Source organism: Corythoichthys intestinalis, unplaced genomic scaffold (assembly GCF_030265065.1).
Source record: "Corythoichthys intestinalis isolate RoL2023-P3 unplaced genomic scaffold, ASM3026506v1 HiC_scaffold_23, whole genome shotgun sequence".
NCBI classification, from domain to species: Eukaryota; Metazoa; Chordata; class Actinopteri; order Syngnathiformes; family Syngnathidae; genus Corythoichthys; species Corythoichthys intestinalis.
Genome location: NW_026651592.1, coordinates 5,404,226 through 5,422,707, shown reverse-complemented (window position 1 = coordinate 5,422,707; position 18,482 = coordinate 5,404,226). Strand labels below are relative to the sequence as shown.

General features: G+C 38.8%; 1 protein-coding gene across 1 annotated transcript in view; it reads left to right on the top strand.

Annotated features, from left to right (window-relative positions):
- LOC130911102 (tyrosine-protein kinase receptor UFO-like) overlaps window positions 1–15,217 on the top strand; it is a 99,340-nt gene extending 84,123 nt beyond the window's left edge. The window contains exons 17-20 of the mRNA XM_057828814.1: window positions 81–190; window positions 2,913–3,072; window positions 3,151–3,287; window positions 4,595–15,217. Coding sequence (XP_057684797.1) covers window positions 81–190; window positions 2,913–3,072; window positions 3,151–3,287; window positions 4,595–5,051 — 864 coding nt within the window. The 3' untranslated portion in view covers window positions 5,052–15,217. The remainder of the gene's footprint in view (window positions 1–80; window positions 191–2,912; window positions 3,073–3,150; window positions 3,288–4,594) is intronic.
- The last annotated feature ends 3,265 nt before the right edge of the window (window positions 15,218–18,482 follow it).

Below are 18,482 nucleotides of genomic sequence, written 5' to 3'. Positions count from 1 at the left end.
GTATGGGCGATATTGGTGCCCGGATTTGACGTTTTTCAAATGTGTGTGTGTGTGTGTGTGTGTGTGTGTGTGTGGTGCAGTATTTGCCGTCGCAGATGTTGGTGCGCTTCATGACCGACATCGCCCGCGGGATGGAATACCTCAGCAACAAGAACTTTATCCACAGGGATCTCGCCGCTCGCAACTGCATGTACGCAACTTCTACTTTTCACATCCTGTCAGGAGAATTTGTCCCTTATGTAGCCATTCTTTATTTTTTTCAGTGACCGATACAGATGAGTTTGACCCAATTTTGTTTTAATAAGACTCACAAGAAGTTACCGTAATTTTCCGACTATAAGGCACACCTGACAATAAGCCACCACCCACTAAATTTGACACGAAAACAGAATTTGTTCATAGATGAGCCACACTGGACTATAAACTGCAGCTGTCCTCACTATATTATGAGATATTTACACTAGGGCTGTCAAAATTAAGCCACAATCAAATAACCCTTTCTGGATTCTTCACGGAACAAAAGTAAATAAACTAAGAATAATATAATATAATGTAATATAATAATAACACTATTAATAAATAGTAGGGCTGTCAAAATGATCGCGTTAACGGGCGGTAATTAATTTCTTAAATTAATCACGTTAAAATATTTGATGCAATTAACGCACATTCCCCGCTCAAACAGATTAAAATGACAGCACAGTGTGATGGTCACTTGTTACTTGTGTTTTTTGTCTCCTTTGGCGCTTTGGTGCAACTGATTGTATAGGTTTAAGCACAATGACCATTGTGTAAGTATTGATATCTAAATGGCGAGCTACTTGTTTATTTTTTGATTGAAAATTTTACAAATTTTATTAAAACAAGAACATTATGAGGGGTTTTAATATAAAATTTCTATAACTTGTACTAACATTTGTCTTTTAAGAACTACAAGTCTTTCTATCCATGGATCGCTTTAACAGAATGTTAATGTTAATGCCATCTTGTGGATTTATTGTTATCATAAACAAATACAGTACTTATGTACAGCATGCTGAATGTATATATCCGTCTTGTCTTATCTTTCCATTCCAACAATAATTTACAGAAAAACATGGCATATTTTAGAGATGGTTTGAATTGCGATTAATTACGATTAATTACTTTTTAAGCTGTGATTAACTTGATTAAAAATTTTAATCGTTTGACAGCTCTAATTTACACCCAAAGATATTAACTGGTAACAGTTATTTGACAGCGACATCATAAGACTGTAATAAGACCAAATGAACCACTATGAAGCTTTGAACCAATTGGCTGCAAAGCTTCGTTGCTTCAAGAAACTTCATTTGATCATCACTGTTCCCTTGGAGGAGACAGTCAACCTCTGCTGCAACCTGCTGTCAACACTGTTGTCATCCAACATGCCTCCTAGCATGCACTGCTAAATAACGGATGTCATTTTGTTTTAAATTATCTCACTATTGAATGGATGTAAAATATCCGAATTGGTCATAAAAGGGGTTAGTGTCATAATTTGCCAGATGACACTTATTGACATCTGTCGTAAGCATTCACTGATGCCCATGATGGCTCATGTCATAATTATGAAGGTCTTATGGCTAGGGGTGTGCCATCATAGGCACCCCATGATTCGATTCGATTACGATTCAGGGTGCTCCAGTTCAATTTTTGAACGATGATCGCGGTATCGATGATGATCGCGGTTATTGCGATTATCGCGGTTAGATACATCGTACAGTACTGATTACTAAAGTAGCCAAACAAATTTATGTCCATTATTTATTTAAAATATCCTTATGATTCAACAGGAAAAATGGAAACATGCCCATACAACAAAAAGCTGCCCTTAAGCTGCCTTTTTATTTATTTATTTTTTACAAGAAAGTGCAAAAACATTAACCATTTTAAAGGGAGTACTTATTTCTCTCAACAATACAATAAAATTTACACTGGTGGAATGAATTCCACATTTTCTGCACACAAAGTCTCTTTAGAAAATAGACTTCTTTCAACCAAAATACTTTGTTTTCACAGTGTTACAGGTGGAAATCGCAACTGCTCTTGACACCGCCACGCACACACTCATTACAGCGCACGCACTTCTCTCCCTCTCTCTCCCGCAATAACAGATTTCTGTACTATTTTGCATGTTTGTAGTGTTACCGCTGTACTTAATCATGGTTTTACACGTTTGCATATGAAATACACTTTAGCGAATTAGCTAATTAGCTTAGCGCTAACTATAAACATCTCAAAAACGACAATAAAGGCTAAACAGTACAAGAGGGTTCGTGTACTCACCTCTTATAGATGCACAGAGGTCTTAGCAATACACTCAGGACATTTTTCAATTGAAATGCCTTAAAACTACTACTGGACATTCTGTGCCTGCCTGTGTCATACACAAATTTATTTTCCAGTCTTTTAAAAAGGAGTAAATCTCCCAGTAACTGGGAGCATCCATCATAATGTTGTGCGTGCGTCCGTTAACGGTGTCCGGGCGGTAGACGTGTCTTGAATTTCGTTCGGCAACAAGCGGCTGTCATAATGTTATGAGTGAAGATCATTGTTTTTTAACCTTTATGAATCGTAATCGAATCGTCACGTGTCGAATCGCGATACATGTAATAATTGATTTTTTGGAACTCCTCTACTTATGGCAGTCTAATGACGCCGCTGTCAATTAAAGTGCTACCCATTAACCCAAATAATTCAACAAATAAGCCGCACTGGACTATAAAACGCAGGATTCAAACTGGACTATTAAGACGCAGGGTTAAAGATGAGGGAAAAATGTAACGTCCTATAGTCCGAAAATTAGGGTAATGTTGTAAGTTAACTTTTTAGGTATCAGACTTAAGCAAAAGAAGAAAACATGGCACTAGTATGGAAATATTTGCTTGCAGGCTGAACGAGAACATGAACGTGTGCGTGGCCGACTTCGGACTCTCCAAGAAGATCTACAACGGCGACTACTACCGGCAGGGACGCATCTCCAAGATGCCGGTGAAGTGGATCGCCATCGAGAGTTTGGCCGACCGAGTTTACACCACCAAGAGCGACGTGGTTGGTTCTCTCAGCCCGTTTTGACATTATCGCGGCTCTTCGCTGAAAAATTAATATCTTCTTCTCTTCTCTGCTCAGTGGTCATTCGGGGTCACCATGTGGGAGATCGCCACCAGGGGCCAGACGCCGTACCCCGGCGTGGAGAATAGCGAGATCTACGATTATCTAAGGCAGGGAAATCGTCTTAAGCAGCCACCAGACTGCCTGGATAACATGTGAGTGATACTTTGGTAATACGCGACAGTCATGAAATTAAATACAGGCAGGGTTAAAAGTTAAAAGAATTTCCCACTTCATGATTTCAATGACAAAAAAAAAATCTGATCATTAACTCTTTTAGTGCCATTGACGATGATGCACATCCAATCATGTGGCTATTTTCATCCTTCGGCTATCACTTTAAAGGTGTTAAGAAATGATGAATAAGGGTGGGATCTCATGATACGATACTATTTGCGATACAAGGTTCACGGTAACGAAGATCTCACCGTATGGCGATACAATAATTATCGATACATTAGTCAGGAAATCATTCTACGATACAATTAATGAACAGAAAAACAAGCTATATCCATTCTTCTGCTGTGAATTGGAGTGACTTTATCACTAGTAGACATCCAATTCTTTTGAACTGGGAGTTGTGGCAGCAAATGAAGGGATTGGACATTCTATGGCCGTCAATGGCAGCCAATACCAGGCAATGTGTTCAGTTTGGGGCATTTCACCTCATTTCCTGTTGTTTTTCAGTCAATTCCTTTACTTTTTTGGGCATTTACGGGTCACTTCCTGTTGATTCTGGGGCATTTACGGGCAGTGTTGTCACAGATTACTTGAAAAAGTAAATTAATTAATTAGTACCATGGAAACGAACACGCAGTGGGAACTTGTTTGAACATTTTCTATTCAAAATGCTCTTCGTACATGACTACAATATTCTTAATTTTACATACATTATGAGGCAATAACAAAATAGTAACGCACAGACAATAAGGAAACTAATAAGACTACTAGTTTGGAAAAATGAACTCATCAGATTGTTTGTTACTGAAAGAAAGTAATCAGATTACAATAACGCGTTACTTAGCTAAGCGTTAGTGACAACACTGTTTACGGGTCACTTCAAAATGTCCCCAAATGAATAGGAAGTGACTCAAAATGAACAGGAAGTAACTTGTAAATGCCCTAAAATGAACAAGAAGTAACCTGTAAATTGCTCACAGCACTGGTTGTGAATGCATTGGTTCAGTGCCATTGACGGCACTAGATGTCCAGTCCAGTCAAAGTTAATTGGATGTCTAGCGCCGTCAATGGCAGCCCTTAAGCTAACATAGAGACTATCCTAATGGAAAATTTTGGCAGCAACCTGTTTGATCAAAAATGTCATTTGCAAGAAGACAAAAGCGCAAAAAAAAAAAAAATGATGGCAGATTTGAAATCAGCGTCATGCAACGAAAAATGACAGTTATCTTTGAGGATTTTCTTCTAAAAGATGGAACTAACAAAGAATGCGGTTGTTCCTCAGCTACGCTCTGATGTTCTCCTGCTGGCTCCTGAGCCCCAAAGACCGCCCGTCCTTCGAGTCTCTTCGCTGCGAGCTGGAAAAAGCCTTAGACGAGCTTCCGGACCCCCAAGACCCGGATGAGATTCTTTACGTCAATATGGACGAGTCTTCCTCGGAAGCCGGCGCTGTAGGCGGCTGCGACCCCATGGGGAGCTCCTCCCCTCTAGACCTCAAGTGCCTGGAAATGACCACGGCCGAGGTGCACCGCCCCAACCGCTACGTCTTGTGCCCGCAGCACGAAAGCGGACGGGTGGTGGCGGACTCCGTGGAGAGTCTGGACGCGTTGGCAGTATCGTCTGCCGAAACGCTGTCGCTGCGCTGCTCGCGATACTCTGCACACAATGGCGAGCGGGCAGCCACGCCTGACGTGGAGTTGCTGGATGAACGCGAAGTCGGCCACAAGGTGCCGTGGCAGTGAGGCAGGGAATCAAACCTTTTGCACACACTCACCTAAAGACTTTCCTGGATATACTCCAAAGTGTTTTTCAAGTTTACAGATGTGTATTGCTGACAAATGAAGAAATAATTATTCCAGATCACGGAAACGCATTTAGTTCCATTGACGAAGCTAGACGTCCAATCCCATTTTGACAGGGACGGCTGGCAGCAATCACTAGTAATAATTAGGGTTGTTCCAATCATGTTTTTTGTTCCTGATCCGATCCCGATCGTTTTAGTTTGAGTATCTGCCGATCCCGATATTTCCCGATCCGATTGCTTTTTTTTTTGCTCCCGATTCAATTCCAATCATTCCCGATAATTTTTCCCGATCATATACATTTTGGCAATGCATTAAGAAAAAAATGAATAAAACTTGGACGAATATATACATTCAACATACAGTACATAAGTATTTGTTTACTATGACTATAAATCCTCAAGATGGCATTTACATTATTAACATTCTTTCTGTGAGAGGCATCCACGGATAGAAAGACTTGTGACTTTGTATATTATGACTAAATATTGCCATCTAGTGTATTTGTTGAGCTTTCAGTAAATGATACTGAAGGCCATGCCCAAATGCATGATGGGAAGTGGAACCATGACAAGTGGAAACATGACTGTGCGTAGTGCTAACAATTCTTAAATCTTTGCGATGGGATACAACATAAGGTGTTAAGAAAAAGATCAATTGCTACCTTGCTTCCCATGATATTTCTAATCGTAGGGAGAGGGATTGTAAGGCTTTAGCCAATTAAAATAAGGCTCCAAAGGCTGCCAAAATTCACTCTACTCATTTTACGCTGTCTTTAAGTTCTCTATATAGGCAAAACGGCACCAATACAAATGGAGCGCGATAATTCGTGAGTGGGTCGTGTAGCACAGGCATTAGTTGCGTTAAATATTTTAACATGATACATTTATAAAAAAAATTGATTACTGCCGTGATTGGGATAAATTAGATAACCCTACCTTAAGCCTAAACTAAAGACTCGGAAAAGTGTAACATATTATGTCTGTAACGTTAAATACAATTAGAAAATGATTTAATTAAAAAAATATATATATATATATTAAAGAAAGGCATGGCCGATATTTTTTTGCCGATTCCGATACTTTGAAAATGACGTGATCGGACATCTCTAGTAATAATGTTAAAATAAGTTGACCTTCAAACTTTCGTCAAAGGAAAATGAAGTGATTCAATGTTAATTTTTTTTAACGTGACGTTATTTACATTAAATTATCAAGTTCGTCAAAACAATTTTGGAGTTTAGAGCTTGACATTAGTCATTACGTTAAAATGTGTTTGACTTTTGCATTTGTCCAATCAAAGGCTAGCTTCAGACCGCAGGTATTAATGCACAAATCCGATTTTTTTCATGTTTTCCGACTCGAGTGAGGCATTAACTTGAAGGTCTGAACGGGACAGGTGGCATAGAAGTGGACTATTTCAAATCTGATCTGAGTCACTTTCGTGGCTTAAATTCGATCTTGGCCACATTTTTCCAGAATGTGGCAGCGGTCTGAACCGTCAAGTCTCCCAAATCGGAATTCATGCAGCAATTACGTCAGCAAAGAGCAAGAGCGGTAGGCAGGACGGCAGCGATGTAGCTGTTCATTAACGTTAGTGCCTAGCTTGAACTCAGCTTTTCGCAGGTGGGCTCGACCACGGTCATAAAAAAAAAAATTAAGAAAACGATAAGCCTCATAATGGCCGAGTCGGGGCAAACTGACTCACACACTTATGTGTGTGCGTGGCTGCATATTTAAACTTGGAATATAAGACTAAACAGGATTATTCATGTCTGTTATTTGTGTCCTCTTTTTGGAAATCAAAATATGATTACTCTGGAATGACATACAGCTAGCATGTGTAATTTGTTTTGATGCTTCTGCGCATGCAGGTCTCTTTGCTGAGCGCATCTCGGACTGCGGATTAGTGCGCAAGCGTGATACTTGAACAGTCACAATGGAAAAAGGCAGTCTGAACGGGCATGCCAAAAAAACAGATATGGCAAAAAAATCGTATTTGTGCAATAAGACCTGTAGTATGAGCCTAGCCTAAATTAATTGGGCGTCAAGCACCATCAATGCAGCCTTAATGTTAACTGAGACACTATGATGGTGGAAGGTTTTGGTAGCAACTTGTTGTTTCCTTTTTATTTTTTTCGACATTGACACCTTTTTAAAACGATATCTCGATTCTTGGCAGGAGCATATCGATAACCTTTTGGGATACAAAGTCAAAGAAATCACCATTTCGATATTTTGCCACATCCCTAGTATGAACCTAGCCAAAATGATTCCAGTTTCAATTTTAACTGACCTAAGTTTGTCTTCCTTACTCATCCGTCCAAAACGAAAGTTTCATTTTCCCTTTTTTACCATGACGCAACTTATTGCGTTACAACAACATGAAATGACTCCATTTTATATTTTTTGAAGTTACGTAAATTAGTACTTGGAACTAAGTTTGACTTTCGCATTTGTCGAAACAAAGTGTTACCGTTTCCAAATTTTTTAAATCTGACGTAAGTCACGCAGTGAAATGTCCAAAGTCGGTCTTTCACATTAATCTAAACAAGACGAAGCCATTTCATTTTCCCTTTTATCATAACGTATGTTAGTATGTGAAAATATGTTCTACTTTCGCATTAACATAACAAAGCAATTTAATTGACTCTTTTTTTAACGTGATGTACGTTATAGAGAGACCAATTACTGGCCGGGCCGTTTATCGGCGCAGATATTTGGAAGTTTGACGTATATCGATAGCTGCCTTTTTTTTTTTCATCCGACTGGCCGATATGAAAAAATCAATTTAAAATTGGTTATTTTGGCTCAAATGCAGCCGCGCCTCTCTTCTGCGCTAGTATTCACACCGCCCTCTGATTGGTGAATGGTAATGAAGTCACACTTATATTACGCCTTTCCATCTTTTTAAGGCCCTCAAAGCGCTTCACACAATATCCTCACCTACCTAGTGGTCACGCAGCACCAGGAGCAATGTGGGGTTTAGTATCTTGCTCAAGGGAACTTAGACAAGATCATCAGGGCGTAGAATCGAACCCCCAGCCTCTGGGTTGGAGAACAATTACTCTACCACTGAACCAAGGCATACCCTATTATTAGCTATTATTTTCTATTTGTGTGATTCAATAAACATGCGTTAGCTATTTCAATGAAGTTCAGTGTTTGCATTATTCAATTTTTTTGCGCCGATTTTTACACTAAATACCTTTACAAATGAATATCGGCTCCAAAAATCGGTTATCGGCCCCTCTAACTACTAATAATCGATCGGTACCGGTCCTGAAAAACCCATATCAATCGATCTCTAGTATGTTACCACATTAACTTGTCGGACGTTTGCTTAAACGAAACAATTCCGTTTTCAATTATTGTTTTGACGAATGCCGAAGTATAGAAGTTGACTTAACGTATTTAAATGTTAGACCAATCAGGTGAAGCTTATCTTACCCTATCAATTTGGCACATATCATTTTAATGTGAAACCCATGTTCAAATGTGAACTATTTTACGACATGCCTCATGTTTAACATAGAATTCAAACTTATAAAATTTAGCATAAAAACGCACAAAGTTAACCATTGTTGTTTTTGTCAGCGATGACGATAACGAAAATATTTCGTTGACGAACATTTTTTTTCATGACAAGATAAAAACATTGCTTGGGAGACACAAACAAGACAAAATGCCAGTTTTCGTCTGATGAGACAATGACGAGATAAAAATGCGACATAATTTCTGTCATATTTTCACAGTACGTGACATTTTCATATTCTACGTTGGTCGTGTCAGTCGTGAGAGGTGCTGTCTCCGCTCTTCCTCACAGGTGTTACGATGTGGTTCATGCATGGTAAGATTTATCTTATCTTGGCAAGAGAGAATATGCATTTTTGCTTCATACATTAAATGTAAATTACACTGTTAGCATAGCATTAGTGTTAGCTTTAACATTTAGTGCGGTGAGCGTCGTCTTAAACTCTTGGCCAAAGTTTTTTGACATACACTTCCTGGCGAGAGTTTACGATGACACTCGCCTTGCTAAAAGCTAGTAAAGACGCGAATGCTAGGCTAATGCGCCGAGCCACCTAGCCAAGCATCATCGCGTTTGCAACAGCGTCACCACCCCCTTCCTTCCCCCTCCCCCTCTGATCTCTCCCAGGCAGCTATGAAAAAAATCAGACAACTTGGACTCATTCAACCAAATTTTAGTTAAACGCCCTTTCACATCCTCAGTAACGCCGTTGCAAAGATGGGAAAAGAATTGATTAGATTACTCTCTACTTAAAAAATAATGCCATTAGAAACACTGTTCCTCTCTAACACCCTTATTAACAACACTAATACGAGAAAGCATTTTCTTCCAAAAAAGACAAAAATTCAAAGGCCTGACAAAAACAACACTGAAATCAACCATACCAAACGTAACGTGTATCACGTTCAAATGCGAAAATAATCATGTTTTAACGTAAAATGAAATCATGTTAAAAATGAATGCCTATGACATCCCATTTTAACATGAAAATTATGTTTAAAAGTTCAACATTGCACTTTTTTTTTTTTTTTTTAACCTGTCCTGTTTGACACGGAGAATGTAAGTCTGAGTGCCCGGTTGGTCTGAACAGTTTTAATGTTACACATTGAGAGTATGACATACTCCCATTGTGATCATTCACATACCTCGTTTATTATGACAAAACAGTGAACAGGAAGGGGTTATGGGGGAACAGAAGAAAAGAAACACAAGAGAAGAAAGAAAAGAAACACAAACAACAACATGAAATACATTGAACGTCTACACCAGGGGTGTCCAAACATTTTGCGAAGGGGGCCAGATTTGTTGTGGTAAAAATGTGGGGGGCCGACTTTGGCTGACGTCCTTCCTTTGCGTAGAACAATATATTTAAGCAAATTTTAGCAAGCCATTCTGTGTGTCAGATTTGCTTCATTTTTTTTTTTTTTTTATTGATAATTTAGCTGGCAACCAGTTCAGGGTGTCCCCTGCCTACTGCCTGTAGTTAGCTGGGATAGGCTTCAGCACCTCCGCGACCCTCGTGAGGAAAATGGAAAATGAATGAATGAATGAATTTCAACAATCTTGCAACTAGCCTTTGTGGCATTCTCTTTCGACTCAGGATCTTGCGAAATACCACTGCTGTGAAATTAAACTAGCTTCAAGTTGCTTCAATTTCTCGCTGCGTTTCTTCCCTATAATCTTGTCGTACATGTCAGCGTGTCTTGTCTGGTAATATAGCCTCACATTGAACTCTTTAAAAACAGCGACTGTCTCTTTGTAAATGAGGCAGACACAGTTGTTGCTTATTTTATAGGGCTGTCAAACGATTAAAATTTTTAATCGAGTTAATTACAGCTTAAAAATTAATCGTAATTAATCGCAGTTCAAACCATCAATAAAATATGCCATATTTTTCTGTAAATTATATATATATGTTCTGTAAAATGTTGGAATGGAAAGATAAGACACAAGATGGATATATACATTCAACATACGGTACATAAGGACTGTAGTGGGCATTTCACTCTACTGTCATTTAAATCTGTCTATGCTGTCCTCACTCCGAAGCGTCTACTTTTTCCAAAGCTAGACAGCTAGTGAACGACGCCTTAATAATCAGACTTCTTCCTTTTTCATCTGATTTATTAATAAAATGGCCTCAAACCATTGTCCTCTTTAGACCGTCGTAAAACTACAAAAAAAAAGTACACAAGCATTGCATTAGCAAGAACGTTAGCTTAGCACGCTATACAGGTTCACTAAACATAAACAAAAAGCGTCTCATACAAAAAATATAACAGTTCGCTTACTAACATAATATGTACATTCTTTACAACAACCATACTTACGGACAAATCTTGTCCAAGGATCATATAAGCACAACATTACAACATAGGCGTCAGCCCGAGATATCGTGCAGCCATATTGAACTGGCAAGAAAAAATAAACCATGTCGCAAAGCGACCACAAGAGTTCGCTGTTAGACGGCACAAAAAGCCTTGCTGTAAAACCTACCAAAAGGCAGAATACTGTCTGAGCGGGACATGTGCGTTAATTGCGTCAAATATTTTAACGTGATTAATTTTAAAAATTAATTACCGCGTGTTAACGCGATAATTTTGACAGCCGTTATTTTAGTTAAGAAATAGTCCAATTTCCACCTATCCTTGAGGCGTCGGCCGTCGCAGTTAACTTTTTTTTTTTGTTGATTGTCGGCACTTTAGAAAATTGGAAGTAAAGGGCCACACGGGGTAATGTTGCTTAGAGTGCTGCTGCCTTTTAGTGGGTAAATGAGGAGCAGCATTTAGTGCGTAAGCTACTTCATATGCTTGTAGCAGTACTGCTGACCAATTCATTAAGTCTATGTGCGGGCCAGACGTTATTGATTTTCTGGCAGAGGCTGGGGGCCGGATGAAATTTGACCACGGGCTGCATTTGGCCCCCAAGCCGGACTTTGGACATGTCTGGGGTAGAGTGTACACAAATCAGCTCTGATATCTAGAACCCAGTAATCGTGTGAATCCCTCGTGATTGTAAGCCTGTTGGCGACCGACCCTACGCCACATCCCCTGCCAATCCCAGCACCGGGACCCCCACCCGGGCGCGCCACATCACATCCAGCCGCACACGAGCCCCATCAAGCGCGCGACAGCCACGCAGACGAGCGTCAACATTTCACATTTTAGCGTAAAATTATAATACATTAAATAGTTTGAAACATGTTTTCTGAGCAAAATGTTCTCACATTAAACTTCAACATGAAAATTATGTTAAAATGTGAAAATTATCAGCAATACACATCTGTTAAAAAAAAAAAAAACATTTTGTGGCACTGCTTTGACAGCGTTTGATATCCAGTCCATTTTGACTGGGGATCGCACTGCCGACCCTCTCAGTCAAAATGGATTGGATGTCTAGCATAGCAGTGAAACAGTTGGAATGGATTTAATGCCTATCAATAGCAATGAATGAGTTGTTTTAAAATTCAATATCCCACAAAAATACTTCCAATATTTTGTAATAAGGGCTTTGAATACACACACATATGTACACCGTCCACCAAAAAGCAGCAGTCTCCACAAATGTACACTTTTTGTTGTTGTTGTTTGTTATCAAAAGTAATAGGTCAAAAATTGTGGAGTTCATGTTTTTCATTGGACAAACAAAAATAGTCTTTCCCTCCCGTTATTTTAATTCCCTCCCTGGAAAATTCCAAACATGAAAAGCGCCTCGTTGTACGGCAACTCCTTCCAGCCAGGAAACTGAGGGTACAAAAAATGTGGAAAGAACACTGCTACAAGCAAACACAGTCCAAATATTCCAAGAAGGACTTAAAAAGAAACAAAGCACATTGACTTTCTTTTGTACGCTGATTTTTTTTCTACTTTTCAAACTTTTGCACTAATGTCTTTTTTATATAAACATGTACATTTGTCTATTTTGTGTATACTTTTTCTTTTTTTTTCCTCCATATGATGGACGAAACATTTCTGTTGATTTTTTTGTTTGTTTGTTTGTTTGGTTTTAAAACACTTCAGAATTTCAAGACAGCTGAAAAAACTTCACTGCCATCACCAACGCACTTATTTTTTTTACATTGTTTGGTGTTCTGTATGCTGTATTTTCCGGACTATAAGTCGCATGTTTTTCATAGTTTGGCTAGCCTGCGTCTTATACACAAGTGTGACTTATGGGGTTTTTTTTCCCGCTCTGACCGCCGATAGCCTGTTGTGTTTTTATGCTGCGTTCAGACCGTCAGCGTATTTGTAACGCGATGAGTTCCCATTCAAAGTCCAAACAGAGAAAGAAATATATTAGAACTAAAGGTATCCGCGGGAAGTGTGGTGCTGAGGGTGCTGCAGCAACCCCTGGTATTCAGGAGAAAAGTGTTTTGGTACATTCTTTTGCTGTTGTTGTTTTTGAAAATAAATACCATAATTTCCCAAATATAACGCACCCCCCCAAAATCAACTTGTAAAATCATGGTGCGCATTATAAACTGGTACATGGATGGAGACAGAAATATATATATATATTATATACAGTGCCCTCCATAATTCTTGGCACCCCTGAAAAAGATGTGTTTTTAACTTCTAATATATATATATTTTTTATTCAAATAATATGGGACCTTAATGGGGAAAAAAAAAGAAAAATCCAACCTTCAATACAAGTGCATTCCTTCAGTGGGGAAAAAAAATCCCTCATAAAGAAATAATTATTTGACATCAAATAATGTGTGTCACAATTATTAGCACCCCTGGCGTTAATACTTTGTACAACCCCCTTTTGCCAACAAAACAAGGTCTGGGGACTGAGATGGCCATGGGAGGAGCTTGATTTTGTGTCTGGTGAACCATTTCTGTGTACATTTGGCAATATGTTTAGGGTCATTGTCTTGCTGAAAGACCCAGTGACGACCCATCTTCAGCTTTCGGGCAGAGGGCAACAGATTTTGATTTAAAATGTCCTGGTATTTCAAAGCGTTCATGATGCCATGCACCCTAACAAGGTTCCCAGGGCCTTTGGAAGCGAAACAGCCCCACAGCATCACTGACACCCCCCCATACTTCACAGTGGGTATGAGGTGCTTTTCAGCATGCGCATCTTTCGTGGCACGGCAGATCCACTTAGAGTGTTTGTTGCCAAAAAGCTCAATCTTGGTCTCATCTGACCAAAGCACACCGTCCCAGTTGAAACCTGGGACCGTGTTTATTTTTATAATTTTTTTCATTATGTGGGATTTTTTCCCCACTGAATGAATGCACTTGTATTGAAGGTTGGATTTTTCTCTTCTTTTCCATTAAGGTCCCATATTATTTGAATTTTAAAAAATTATTAGAAGCTTTTTTATTGACACGGCCACGTTGTGTTGAAGAAACGTATGTGGCGATCCGTTGCCGACCATTACGGTACGTGACGACACCATTTTGTTTCGGTAATACATCACTCTGATCAGCTGAATGATTTGGTCTGTGTTAAATTCTGCTTTTTTCACTCTTCGTAAAGCACAGAATTTAGTTTCTTGAACTCATTTGAGTCAACGTTCATTGCAGCTCTGCAACTCGGACCATAACAAACGTAACAACAGACTTCCTGTGTGTGTCTGTCAACTATATCTGTCCCTCGGGAAACTCAAATCCAAATAACAATAGTTCCTATTGTTACTGTCGTGTCGACAGCGATGAGCGCTCTCGGATTTCCGACTTACGTTCTCACTTTCATTTTACCGTATCAATCCATGGAAGAAACATTTATTCATCATGATGAAACGAGCAAGTTATACAGCAGCCTTTAAAAGAAAAGTCACATCTGTTTTGTTTTCTCCTAGATTCTGGTAAGTTGGAGAAGTTGTCAAATCATATTATTACCGTAAATATTGTCAGTTTATGGTAATGTTTTGAACTACCAAAATGCTATGCTTGTGCTGTGTTTCACCATTCAGTAAAATGACATTTCTGTATCTGTACACGAGCTCTGTTTTCTTGTATTCTTCTATTCATTGGTGCTAAAATTAGGGTGCACGTTATAAACGGGTACAATAAATTTCCCTAGATTATACAAGTAGATTCTGGGTGCGCATTATTCACGGGTGTGCCTTATATTCGGGAAATTACGGTAAAACGTATTGAAACAGTAGGGTGTTTAACTGGGGAATAAATTAGGGCTGCAGCTATTGATTATTTTAGTCGATTAATCGATGAAATGGTTAATTCAATTAATCGAATAATCGGATAAGGAACAAAAAAAATTAAAAACCCTGAGCTGAGCCTCAAATGGTATACAAAAAATAAATAAATGAATGAGGATCTAAGTACAACAAAAGAACAATTGGCTGACTTACATAGCATAAGTCTGCCAGCTTAATTGCTATAAAATGCTTCTTTTTTGATGATGATGAAACTTTTTTATTTCGAGCATGCACACACAAAAGAAACTTTTTTTTTCACAATGCTCTTAACAAATGGTTCAAACACATTCCCACAGAAAAAAACGGCTAAATATGCCAATAAACTAAACTACAAATGCATTTTAAAAAAAACATGCTCAAACAAAAACCCATCTTATGTTGGTCTTAACAGGGAACAGCTGGCTTCAGCCATGTGAAATGAATTATGTCATATTCACTGTTGCCACTAGAGGGCATTGTATCCACCCGAATCAATAAAATTGAATGCAAACACTTTCTAAGCAAACTTTTACAACGCCATTTTAATATAACAAATACTCGAAGACGCAAAATTTAATTTGAATCTTTTTTTCTAATCGAATAACTTGAGTTAATCGATAAATCGTTGCAGCACTAAAATCAAAATATATTTTGAAAAAGTTTGTTTTTGTTAATAACACCACCTGACACCTTGCTTGCTTGAAGCGTTAAAGGGGAAGTTCAGATTTTTTTACATTAGGCTTAATCTTCCAGTTAGTGGGGTTTTAGTTAGTCGGTGGAGTTGATTTCAACAAATTCCGTGCAGTTATTTATTAGTTCCAGGGCTCCGGATTAGCTAAGATAGCGCGAGTCAATGGGCTCGTCCTAGCATGCCAATAAAAAAGAAATATGCACACATGAAAATCACCGATGACCCATGCAATCAATAGTGTCGGCTATGTTGTCAGAATGAAGTTATTAAAACTTAACATTGCATGTCAATAACTGCAGTATGAACAGCAACATTTTTAATCCAGCAGCTCTCTAGGTAACAGACTGCAGAGCAGAGTGATATCTTTTCACTAGTGCGTTTCTGTCCGACATACGCGGAAATTCGGGTTACGTTGCCAGCGTAGGAACGGAACTCGTTCATAACCCGGGGACTACCTGTGTCACTGTAGTCAAAATGTTAATTATCATATTACAAGAAGTAAATTTTAATATTACGTCATTAAAGTCATGATTTTACGCGAATAGAGTCGTAGTATTATGGAAAATTAATACGTTATAATTATAACCTCTTCAGACCTAAGCATGCTGCTGAAGGACATGAAACATTTGCGTTTCTAAATCCATAAATACACTGAATTTAGTTGCTATTGCCACTTTGGGAAATGATTGGATGAAACTTTACCCATCGAGATCAAATGATGAGGTTGGAATGCCTTCTTTGCTATTTTTTCCTCTTTGAAAACGGCTGCCCAAACGCAACTTCCAAAAGGACATTGTAAAGTGCTCATTTCTCATTAAAAACACATTTAACATATATATAACCAACAAAAGCATGAAATATACCCAACTGAAAAATTGCACTTTGTTTTATTGTGTTGTGTAAAATTCAGCGCACTTTTTTTTTTGCCCAGCAGAAAAAAATGAGTGTCTGAAGGGGTTTAAAAATTAAAATGATAACACTTTGAGATTAAAGTCATTTTGTTTCTTATTTTTACGTTATGTGAACAGGAAGTTGTTTGGTTTCATGGGCTGGAGACTTTTACCAAAGTAAGGTTTTTATCAACACAAACTACTTTTAGCGTAATATTAGGAGATTAGGAGATTGAAGTAATATTAGGAGACAATAAGACTGAAGTCGTTACATTACTTATTTTTATGGTACGTAAACCAGAAGTTGTTCGGAGCACGTGGACTTCCAACTTATGACAATGTAAAGAGTGAACACAAAACGGCATTTGCCAACCGGCGTAGTGCGAGTGACAAATCGCAACTGGTCTGAACGCGGCATTACACGAGTTATCCGAAAAACTGACGTTAACAGACGCCTGTTTAGCTTGTTGATCTAAATTTTATGATGACTTTAAAGTGCATGTGACACGAAAAAGCATATTTATTTCAAAATACACGCGGTATTTTATGTTCCTGAATGGTATGGACCGCTTGGATGTGTGTGGAAGCGATCGCTATATTTATTAAGTATTTTGAATCCCGTGCCGTGAAAATGAGTGACTTCCGGCAACAGTCTCGAGTTGAGAAAGAGGGCGCTGTGACGTGTACGGTAGAAGGAGTCCTCTTCACTATACAGCTGTACTGTTGTATGAGAAGAACTAAGGATTCAGCTGATTTTGCGGATTAATTCATTTATTTTTCGCATCACGCCAGCCAAACGGCTGCAGAAAAATCTTGCTGTATGAGGGAGAGGCGTGTGCGCCTTTTTGGAGCTTCAAAAGGGTTCCATTCACCGTGGATATTGGCCAAAACAAGCCCTACTACTGTGGGACCATAGGACTTACGAGGAAGTGAGTAAACATCTTGTTTTGTATTATGTCAAATACTGGGATCATTTTAATACGGAGGTGGCTTGCATTTTGTGGCTGACATGCTCCTTGACATACCCCCATCGGGGGAGCAATATACTCGGCTTTTGCACTCTTGGTGTGCCCGATGTTCTGTCAAATTTTGCACCCGATCAGAAATTGCAACTTTGTGTTAAAAATAGCCACGAATACAGCAATTACAAAGTAAACACTACAAACTTTCTTTAAATAAAGGACTACTTAGGTTTGATCATTGATAGGCATGTAAAAAGCTCTCCTCATGCACATTACAACAACTGCAGCCACCCTCCTCCGGGGAATGAACTGTATATTGCTCTCCGCTGGCCCGTTTGCCGATCCGCGAAGACAATCGACAACCCAGTTGTCATGTCAAAAGTTCCGGGTTAGTTATGTGTGATTTTCCGCTTCGAATACTTTGAAACATCTCTCGGTTCGGGTTAGCATTTCAGTTAGCTGTCACGCCTCTTGGTTTGTTTACATTCTCCGAAGCCGGGGAACGGAAACGACATAAACCCGATTTAGGTGTCATAAAATATCGTTCAGGAGGTGCGACAGGAAAGGTGAAGTCGACAGTTTTGATCATTATGGAGTAATTTTGCCATGTCGTCCTAAATAAGTGCATTGTTATTATTTCATATTCCATTTAGCACAAGACTGTTATTTGTCATGACCATGCCATTTATTTAGCAAGTGGGGAAAAATACTTGGATAAAAATAATATCCTGTAAAAATATTGAAGTAGAGAGACAGAATCAATGACATTTTGCGGCTCTTTTCGTCGCGTTTTCCTCGTTCTGAATAATTCCCCCTCGATGGGCTGAATAGTAAAACCGATGAGCCCATTCTCCCGCTGACGTCATCCACCTGTTGGGGACGCTAGAGCCCTATAATGGTAGGCATGGCTAACCGGCAGATTAAAAGACTAATTTCTCGTCATCTGCGCTTTGCTACATTGTTGTATATAGTCGAATCGTCTCAAAATATGATTCTAATTCACATAATAATGCTATTTAAGACTTTTTTTCTCATGTCGTATGCTCTTTAACGTATAATGTTTGTTCTTGGTTTTTTGGTAAATTACAAAATTGCGGACTTAGATGTTTTTTTTTACTCTTCATTTTGCATTTTGCAGTCTTTGAC